At 46.2% G+C, this 10,469-nt stretch overlaps 1 protein-coding gene and 1 pseudogene across 1 annotated transcript; both read left to right on the top strand.

The window, feature by feature from the left end:
* Positions 1 to 5,232: 5,232 nt before the first annotated feature.
* On the top strand, positions 5,233 to 7,244 carry LOC126943062 (zinc finger protein 813-like). The gene is made up of 3 exons (XM_050771420.1): positions 5,233 to 5,498; positions 5,815 to 5,941; positions 6,472 to 7,244. Exons 1-3 carry the CDS (start codon positions 5,484 to 5,486, stop codon positions 7,089 to 7,091), a joined length of 762 nt encoding a protein of 253 aa, XP_050627377.1. The 5' UTR covers positions 5,233 to 5,483; the 3' UTR covers positions 7,092 to 7,244.
* A 732-nt stretch (positions 7,245 to 7,976) lies between these two features.
* Positions 7,977 to 9,405, top strand: LOC126943064 (putative zinc finger protein 137; annotated as a pseudogene).
* The last annotated feature ends 1,064 nt before the right edge of the window (positions 9,406 to 10,469 follow it).

Below are 10,469 nucleotides of genomic sequence, written 5' to 3'. Positions count from 1 at the left end.
CGCCAGGCCCCTTGTCACTCTCCCTCGCCCCCTCCTCAGACATACCCCGTCCACCTCCTGGGGGTTCCGCCCAGGTCTGGCTTCTGTCCTGCGCTGATTGGCACAGACCCGGAAGCGGATGGTGTGGCCTGAGGGTTGCACCGCGGCGTTGCGCTTCCCAGTTCTCAGGTGCTGCTATACCAGGGAGGTGGGGTTCCCACAGACCCGGAAATTCCGGCGCGACTTTCTCAACCCAGAGCAAGTTGAGACGTCCAAGTGGGAGTCCGTGAGTCCCTTCCTACTGAGTTTAAAGTCGCCCTGAGGCTGGTCCTATCCCCAGTCTTTCTGCAGTGGGGCCGTGAAGACACCTCCTATCGCGAAAATTTCCTTCACAAAACCCTTCCTGACCCGTCCTCCCGGCTCGCGCTGTTTCAAGTCCTCACCCGCGAGCTGAATTCCCGCCCTGGGCGCCTCTCAGCCTCGCTCTTGTCGGCGCCTGGAGCGCACTGCGGCAGCCCCAGTCCCTGGGAAGCTGCGTTCTCTGCCTGGTCCTGGGGTCCTGCAGACCCCACCTTGGTCTGAAGGCGCCGTCGCCCTCCACCTCCCCCCCTCCTGCCGGGCCCTGCTGCTCCCCAATTCCAACCCTTGGAAAACTTGCTCTTCTTGGAGGCAACCCTCTTATCCCGTTCTGTCCCTGTTGTTACCGGAAGGCGGGCTTGGAGTTTGAGGTTTCCAGGTTCTTCGCTGTTGAACATAGAATAATAATAAAAAAAAAAAACCCCGCCCAAAGTCACAAAAGAACGAAGCGGCTAGCAGGAATTTATTCAATCAAGACAGCACTCCACAGGGAGGAGTGGGCCCGAGCGAGCGTCTCCAGGGCCCCGTTTACAAAGTTTTGAGGGCTTAAAGTATTTCTTTTGAGGTCTCTATGGGCTACCCCTTATCTATGCCCTATGCCCTGTGCCCTATGCAGATGGGTGCCCTATGCAGATGAAAGGACACAAAGATAGATGTGTACCCGCCCCCCACCCGCTACACCCTTGTTCTGCTCTCTAATCTTGGCACATACCAGAGATTTCGTAAGTTCTGTGAGTACCTGGTTTTCTGCACGTACCAGAGATTTTGTTTTGCACATACCAGAGATTTTGTAAGTTCTGAGGCAAGGTCACAAGACGTGTTTAAGTAAGATAAACTCTTGCTGCCATAAACCTGCTCTGCCGCCTCAAAGTTTGAACCAAAATATCAGAAATGGCGGGAACCAATCATAGTTAGCCAAATCGCCTTGTTCAAACACTAGCCAATCATATATCTGATTTGTATAATAACTCTATGCCCACTTTTCTTAGACTATATAACACTGCTCGGAGCTCAGTAGAGGAGCTCTCCTGCCGGTCTCGTTTCACGAGCGAGGGAGAGTTCCAGGTTCGAACCTGTAATAAAGATCCTTGCTGCTTAGCTTTGACTCTGGACTCTGGTGGTCTTCTTCGGGGAATAAACGGTCTGGGCATAACACAGATGGAGGGGTGGCCGGTGCTTGGTCTTGGCCACTCCTGGGCTCTTTCCCTTTCCATCTGAGACGTGGTTGAAGGGGCAGGGCGGTAGGGAGAGCAGCCTTTGATTCTTTGTTACTCCGGATGGAAAGATGGGGTTTTTCCTTTTGGCCTAGTTTTGGAAAGTTCACGTTAATTGGCCTTAGATTCCCTGCCCCCAGACCCAGGACCCATGTGTTTCCTTTTTCTTCTTTCTTATTGGAGATGGGTCTCTGTTGCCCAGGCGGGAGAGTGGCGACAGGATCACATCTCACTGCATCGTCAATATCCTGGGCTAGAGGGAGTCTCCCACCTTAGCCTCCAAAGTAGCTGGGACCACAGCCGCGCGCCACCACACCGCGCTAATTTTTGTGTGTGGTTTTTTTTTTTTTTTTTTTTGAGATGGAGTCTCGCTTTGTCGCCCAGGCTGGAGTGCAGTGGCCGGATCTCGGCTCACTGCAAGCTCCACCTCCCGGGTTTAGGCCATTCTCCCGCCTCAGCCTCCCAAGTAGCTGGGACTACAGGCGCCAGCCATCTCGCCCGGCTACTTTTTTTGTATTTTTTTTAGTAGAGACGGGGTTTCACCGTGTTAGCCAGGATGGTCTTGATCTCCCGACCTCGTGATCCGCCCATCTCGGCCTCCCAAAGTGCTGGGATTACAGGCTTGAGCCACCTCGCCCGGCCTAATTTTTTTTTTTTTTTTTTTTTTTGAGACAGAGTCTCGCTCTGTCGCCAAGGTTGGAGTGCAGTGGCCAGATCTCGGCTCACTGCAAGCTCTGCCTCCTGGGTTCCTGCCATTCTCCTGCCTCAGCCTCCCGAGTAGCTGGGACTACAGGCGCCATCCACCTCGCCCGGCTAGTTTTTTGTATTTTTTAGTAGAGACGGGGTTTCACCGTGTTAGCCAAGATGGTCTTGATCTCCTGACCTCGTGATCCGCCTGTCTCGGCCTCCCAAAGTGCTGGGATTACAGGCTTGAGCCACCGCGCCCGGCCTTTTTTTTTTTTTTTGAGACGGAGTCTGGCTCTGTCGCCCAGGCTAGAGTGCAGTGGCCGGATCTCAGCTTACTGCAAGCTCTGCCTCCCGGGTTCACGCCATTCTCCTGCCTCAGCCTCCCGAGTAGCTGGGACTACAGGCGCCCGCCACCTTGCCCGGCTAGTTTTTTTGTATTTTTTTAGTAGAGACGGGGTTTCACTGTGTTAGCCAGGATGGTCTTGATCTCCTGACCTCGTGATCCACCCGTCCCGGCCTTCCAAAGTGCTGGGATTACAGGCTTGAGCCACCGCGCCCGGCCCCCCGGCCTAATTTTTGTATTGTTTATTAGAGACGGGCTTTCGCCTTGTTGCCCAGGTTGGTCTCCAACTCCAGGGCTCAAGCGATCCAGCCGCACCGGCCTCCCATTGGGAGGCCGAGGTGGGCGGATCACCTGAGGTCAGGAGTTCGAGATCAGCCTAGCCAACATGGTGAAACCTCGTCTCGACTAAAATACAGAAATTAGCTCGGTGTGGTGGCGGGCGCCTGTAATCTTACTCCCAGCTACTCAGGAGGTTGAGGCAGGAGAATCTCTTGAATCCGGGAGGTGCAGGTTGCAGTGAGCCGAGATCGCGCCACTGCGTTTCAACCTGGGTGACAGAGCGAGACCCCGTCTCAAAATAAAATTAATTAATTAAAATAAAATAAAATATAAAATCTTCTCAGGCTTTGGTAGAATCTTATGAGCTCACATCATTGTTTTGTAACTATGATATGTGTTCAAAATTTTCTCCTTTGTCCCCACAATTCATTAGATGTATTTTTTAACCATTTTAAAATAGTTTATGAAATTTATTGTATTCAGTTTACACTGGGGACTGCATGCTTTCTAGTCTGTATCATATATTGAAAACATTTCCTAGTACCTGATACATGATTTTAGGTTGTTTCAACGTGTACTTGATAAATATATCAAGGAACTCTTTTATGTATGTATGTATGTATGTATTTATTTATTTATTTTGAGTTTTACATGGAGTTTTGCTCTTGTTGCCCAGGCTGGAGTGCAATGGCATGAACTCTGCTCACCACAACCTCTGCTTCCTGGGTTCAAGCGGTTCTCCTCCCTCAGCCTCCCGAGTAGCTGGGATTACAGGCATGCGCCACCACACCCGGCTAATTTTGTATCTTTAGTAGAGATGGGGTTTCTCCATGTTGGTCAGGCTGGTCTTGAACTCCTGACCTCAGGTGATCCGCCTGCCTCAGCCTCTTAAAGTGTTGAAATTTTAGGCATGAGCCACTGCACCCAGCCACAGGAAGGTTTTTAATTTAGGGTCTTTAATTGCCAATGTGGGTTCGCTCAGGGTCAGGCAGCGACCCCTTAGATCAGCCAGATGTGTTTCTGAGCGAACATACACTTGTTCTTCCCACCTGTTGGGCAAGCAGACTGGTCTGGGTGAGGGACCCTGGGCTGTCCCCCTCAGCTGTTCCTGCTCATCTCCCCCGTCAAGATGAAGACCATTCCAAAGTCAAACAGGACGCTGGTACACATGAGACCCCAGAGAGGACATGCTAGTATCACTCTTATTCATTCACTCACTCAGTAGCTATTAAGCGTGTACTATATGACTGGGGGCAAAAATAGAGGAACTGTCTGTGCCAGGGATCAAAATGATAAACCAGCAGACTATCCTTCCTGCTTTCTCCAGATTATTTTTCATTTTTATTTTTTTGAGACGGAGTCTCACTCTGTCACCCAGGCTGGAATGCAATGGCACGATCTCAGCTCACTGCAGCCTCCCCTGCCAGGGTTCAAGTGATTCTCCTACCTCAGCCTTCCGAGTAGCTGGTTCTACAGGCCCACACCAGCACATCCATCTTATTTTTGTATTTTTAGTACAGATGGAGTTCTGCCATGTTGGCCAGGCTGGTTTCCAACTCCTGACCTCAAGTGATCTGCCCGCCTGGGTCTCCCAAAGTGTTGAAATTACAGGCGTGAGCCACCACACCTGGGCTTTTTTTTTTTTTTTTTTTTTTTTTTTTTTTTTTTTTTTTTTTTGAGATGGAGTCTCGCTTTGTCGCCCAGGCTGGAGTGCAGTGGCCGGATCTCAGCTCACTGCAAGCTCCGCCTCCTGGGTTTACGCCATTCTCCTGCCTCAGCCTCCCGAGTAGCTGGGACTACAGGCGCCACCACCTCGCCTGGCTAGTTTTTTGTATTTTTAGTAGAGACGGGGTTTCACCATATTAGCCAGGATGGTCTCGATCTCCTGACCTCGTGATCCGCCCGTCTCGGCCTCCCAAAGTGCTGGGATTACAGGCTTGACCCACCGCGCCCGGCCGCTTTTTTGTTTTTAAGATAAATCTCACTCTTGTCACCAGGCTGGAGTACAGTGATGCAATCTTGGCTCACTGCAACCTCCGCCCCTGGGCTCACGTGATCCTCTCATATCAGACTCCTAAGTAGCTGGGCCCAAAGACCCACAGACGTGCACCACCACACCTGGCAAAATTTAGGTAATTTTAGTACAGATGGGGTTTTACCGTATTACCCAGGCTGGTTTCGAACTCCTGAGCTCAAGCAATCCACCTGCCTTGGCCTCTGAGTGCTGTGATAACAGGCGTGAACCACCACATCCAGCCTCTGTGTGGGGTTTGGTCAGGGCTGGGTCTGTGTCCTAAAGGGGAGCTCATTCCAACCCAGCTCCCACTGCTGCAGCGTGTGTGTGGGCTTCTCCAGGAGGGAATTGGGTTCTGAAGAAAGGGCTCAAAATTCATGTAGTTTTCCTGTTGTCCTTGCTGCAGTGGGCAGCAGAGAGGACCATATTTCCTCAGGGTGAGGTCTCCTTTGTATGTGTCATTGTGTTACAGGGAGGGTGTGTGTTGATTCTGAGCAATCAACAACATATTTTTAACATTCAAGATTGACTTCTAAAGACTCTTGGTACGTGAGGAAGAAACCCTGAGGAAGATACCTGGAAAAGGAAGAGGAAAGCAAAGGAGTCAGGGATGGCTCCTCCTCAGGTGAGATGATATTCTCGGTGGATTGTTCTGTCTCATTCCTTTTTGAAACGCTGGGCCTTGGAGTTGGGAATCTTCTCTGAGTTCTTCCAGCCTGGGTGACAGAGCGAGACTGCATCTCAAAAAAACAAAAACAAGAAACAAAAAAAGGAAAAGTATAACAAAACACACTGGTAAGACAAAATGTGGTGGAAAATCCCTCACTCGGATTTGTCAGAATATTCACTACAATGAAATCCATGCTTTCACCTCTCCTCATTTTTTCTAAAGATAAGAATTCCTCCCATAACTATTTGGTTAAAATGTGTTTTCATTTCAGGGTCTGTTGACATTCAGGGATGTGGCCATAGAATTCTCTCAGGAGGAGTGGAAATGCCTGGACCCTGCTCAGAGGACTCTGTACAGGGACGTGATGCTGGAGAATTATAGGAACCTGGTCTCCCTGGGTGAGGATACCTTCCCTCCAGAAGTGGGGATGTGCCCTTGCATATGTTTGTATTTTCTCATTTTTTCTTTTTGATAGAGTGTCTTGCTCTGTCACCCAGGGTGACATTAGCCTGTTGTTGATTATTTACCAATATAGTATATTGTGTGGCCCTTTAGCATTTGTATACAGTAGATATGCTATAAATATGAAGAATATATATTTTTCTCTTTCTTGATGTGACAGTGATATGTTTATTGCAAACTGTTTCACACTTTAGGGTCACAGTGGAAAAATACTCCTTTTAAACTTGTTTGTGCCCTGTCAGTGTTTCGTCATGATATTGGGAGTAGGCTTCAGTTAAAAACAATTTGAAGTACATGTAATTGCCCTTTATTTATTAAAGAATCTTACCCTTTTGTGTTCCTAAACTTTGAAGATCATGTTTGGGAAGTTTAAAATGAGTATTGTTTTTAGTGTCATATTTATACAGTTCAGTATTATTTACCATCTATACTTAATTGGAAACCTGTTGGTGTTTACATTTTGTAGATATCCATTCCAGATGCATGATGAAGGAGTTCTCATCAATAGCAAAAGACAATACAGAAGTGAATCACACAGGGACAATGCAAAGACATAAAATTCATCCCACTGGAGATTTTTGCTTTCAGGAAATTGAGAAAGATATTCATAACTTTGAGTTTCAGTGGCAAGAAGATGAAAGAAATAGCCATGAAACACCCATGACAGAAATAAAATGGTTGACTGGTAGTACAGACCGATATAATCGAAGGCATGCTGGAAAGAAGCCTATTAAAAATCAGCTTGAATTAAGCTTTCATTCACATCTGCCTGAACTACACACATTTCAGAGCAAAGGAGAAATTAGCAATCAAGTTGAGAAGTCTATCAATGATGCTTCCTCAGTTTCAACATCCCAAATAATTTCTTGTAGGCCCAAAACCCATATTTCTAACGACTATGGAAATAATTTCCTCCATTCATCATTACTCACACAAAAACAGGAAGCACACATAAGAGAAAAATCTTGGCCGGGCGCGGTGGCTCAAGCCTGTAATCCCAGCACTTTGGGAGGCCGAGACGGGCGGATCACGAGGTCAGGAGATCGAGACCTCCTGGCTAACACGGTGAAACCCCGTCTCTACTAAAAAATACAAAAAACTAGCCGGGCGAAGTGGCGGGCGCCTGTGGTCCCAGCTACTCGGGAGGCTGAGGCAGGAGAATGGCGTAAACCCGGGAGGCGGAGCTTGCAGTGAGCTGAGATCCGGCCACTGTACTCCAGCCTGGGCGACAGAGCCAGACTCAGTCTCAAAAAAAAAAAAAAAAAAAAAGAGAAAAATCTTTCCAATGTAATGAGAGTGACAAAGCCTTTACTTATAGATCACTCTTTTTTTTTTTTTTTTTTTTTTTTTTTTTTGAGACGGAGTCTCGCTCTGTCGCCCAGGCTGGAGTGCAGTGGCCGGATCTCAGCTCACTGCAAGCTCCGTCTCCCGGGTTTATGCCATTCTCCTGCCTCCTGCCTAGAGTACCTGAGACTATAGGCGCCCGTTACCTCGCCCGGCTAGTTTTTTGTATTTTTTGGTAGAGACGGGGTTTCACCATGTTAGCCAGGATGGCCTCGATCTCCTGACCTCGTGATCCGCCCGTCCCGGCCTCCCAAAGTGCTGGGATTACAGGCTTGAGCCACCGTGCCCGGCCTATAGATCACTCTTAAGGAAACATCAGATAATCCATTTAGGAGACAAACAATATAAATGTGATGTATGTGGCAAGGTCTTTAATTGGAAGCAAAACCTTGCATGTCATCGTAGATTTCACACTGGTGAGAAACCTTACAAGTGTAATGAGTGTGGCAAAACCTTCAGTCAGATGTCATCCCTTGTATACCATTATAGACTTCATACTGGAGAGAAACCTTACAAATGTGAAGAATGTGATAAAACTTTTCATTTCAAATCAAACATTGAAAATCACAGGATAATTCATACTGGAGAGAAACCTTACAAGTGTAATGAATGTGGCAAGGTTTTTAATAGAAAACCACACCTTGCACATCATCATAGAATTCATACTGGAGAGAAACTTTTCAAGTGTAATGAGTGTGGCAAGACCTTCAGTCAAAATTCAGTCCTTGTAATTCATAAGGCAATTCATACTGGAGAGAAATCTTACAAGTGTAAGGAATGTGGCAAGTCCTTCAGTCAGAAGTCATCCATTACAAGCCATCATAGACTTCATACTGGAAAGAAACCTTACAGATGTGAAGAATGTGACAAAGTTTTCAGTCACAAATCAAGCCTTGAAAAGCATAGGAGAATTCATACTGGAGAGAAACCATACAAATGTAAGGTTTGTGACAAAGCTTTCAGGCGTGATTCACACCTGGCATGACATACTAGAATTCACACTGGAGAGAAACCTTACAAGTGTAATGAATGTGGTAAAGTTTTTAGTCAAAAAGCAAAGCTTGCATGGCATCATTGAATTCATACTGGAGAGAAACCTTACAAATGTGAAGAATGTGACAAAGTTTACAGTCACAATCAAGCCTCGAAAGACAGAATTCATACTGGAGAGAAATCATACAAATGTAAGAGTTTGTGACAAGGCTTTCAGGAGTGATTCACACCTGGCAGAACATACTAGGATTCACACTGGAGAGAAAACTTAAAAGTGTAATGAGTGTGACAGAGCCTTTAATGGGCAGTCAACACTTATTCACCATTAAGCAATCCATGGTATAAGGAAACTTTACTAATGTAATGATTGTCACAAAGTCTTCAGTAACGCTACAACCATTGCAAATCATTGGAGAATCCATAATGAAGTGAGATGTTACAAGTGTGACAAATGTGGGAAAATTTTCAGACATCGTTCATACCTTGAGAGAAACCTTACAAATGTCCTACTAGAGAGAAACCTTACAAATGTCATGATTGTGGCAAGGTCTTCAGTCAAGCTTCATCGTATGCAAAACATAGGAGAATTCATACAGGAAAGAAACCTCACAAGTGTGATGATTGTGGCAAAGCCTTTCCTTCACGTTCACAGCTCATTACACATCAGAGAATCTATACTGGAAAGAAAGCTTACAAATACTGTAAGTGTAAAATATCTTCACTCTGAGGTCACTCCTTGAAGAACATCAGAAAATTCATTCTTGAGATAATCGTTGCAAATGCCATGAGTATAGCAAACCATCACACATTAATTGATATTAGAGTCAATTCAGCGTTGACTTCAGTTTGAGTTGACTTAACTTTGAGTTCAAGCATTAATTGACATTAAAGTGTTTATGTTAAGAAGATTGGACTGGGCAGGGTGGCTCACGCCTGTAATCCCAGCACTTTGGGAGGCCAAGGCAGATAGATCACTTGAGGTCAGGAGTTTGAGAGCAGCCTGACTAGCAGACGTGAGTCATTTTTTCCAGCCTGTTTTTTGTTTAACGAAAACTGATAGGGATTTTTATGGGTATTGTGTTGAATCTGAATCACACTGGTTTGTATAATTATTAAACAATATTAATACTTCTAATCCATCAATATGGGTCGTATCTCTAGTTTTTTTGATCAATGTTTGTAGATTTTAATGTAAAAGCTTCTCACCTCCTTAATTAAGCTTACTCGTAATTATTTCTTTAAGTTCTAGAGCAAATGGAAGTGTGTTCTTAATTTTCTGTATGCCCTATGTAAATGAAGTAGATGAAGGAAAGATACGAGGTCATTTACTCAGCATGGGCCATATGGAGAGGATATTTTCTATCTTGAATGAAGTGTGAATCGGCCTTATGTTCCCTGTCTCCAGATCCTATTCTCTTGCCTCAGGACAAGGGGGAGATTGGGGACAGTGAAAAGATTAGTGAGAAAGAGGAACAAGAGGTGAAACAAGTTTTAAGAATGGGGTAGGAGAGAAGTGGGACACAAAATGAGCAGAAACCCATGGGGAAATGCAGAGAAGAAATAGAGAAGGTGAGAAAGAGCTATGTACAGAATGAGGGAGGGAAACAGTAATGAAGACGAGGAGGGACCCAGGGTGCAGATGGACGGTGAGTTGGTTGGATGTGATGAGGAAGTGATGACATGTTGCTTTCTCTGTTTAGAAGGTAAGAAATTTAAAATTTGTTTAAATTATACAGATGAGAAGGAAAGTTGCAAAACGGCTGTCTCTAAATGTCGTTCATTTTTTTTTTTTTTGAGACGGAGTCTCGCTCTACCGCCCAGGCTGGAGTGCAGTGGCCGGATCTCAGCTCACTGCAAGCTCCGCCTCCCGGGTTCACGCCATTCTCCTGCCTCAGCCTCCCGTGTAGCTGGGACTACAGGCGCCCGCCACCTCGGCCGGCTAGTTTTTTGTATTTTTTAGTAGAGACAGGGTTTCACCGTGTTAGCCAGGATGGTCTCGATCTCCTGACCTCGTGATCCGCCCGTCTCGGCCTCCCAAAGTGCTGGGATTACAGGCTTGAGCCACCGCACCTGGCCCCATTTCACATTTTTTATGCTAATATGTGTCATTGTTCATTTTTAACATGA

The sequence above is a fragment of the Macaca thibetana genome, chromosome 19 (assembly GCF_024542745.1).
Source record: "Macaca thibetana thibetana isolate TM-01 chromosome 19, ASM2454274v1, whole genome shotgun sequence".
NCBI lineage: Eukaryota > Metazoa > Chordata > Mammalia > Primates > Cercopithecidae > Macaca > Macaca thibetana.
The sequence above is the reverse complement of the archived record's forward strand: the minus strand, read 5'-3'. Positions and strand labels throughout refer to the sequence as shown.

What these genes read in the sequence shown, in the direction of transcription:
- LOC126943062 (XM_050771420.1), top strand. An exon ending in TAGGAACCTGGTCTCCCTGG is followed by an intron (nt 5,942 to 6,471) that starts GTGAGGATACCT and finishes TACATTTTGTAG; the next exon opens with ATATCCATTCCAGATGCATG.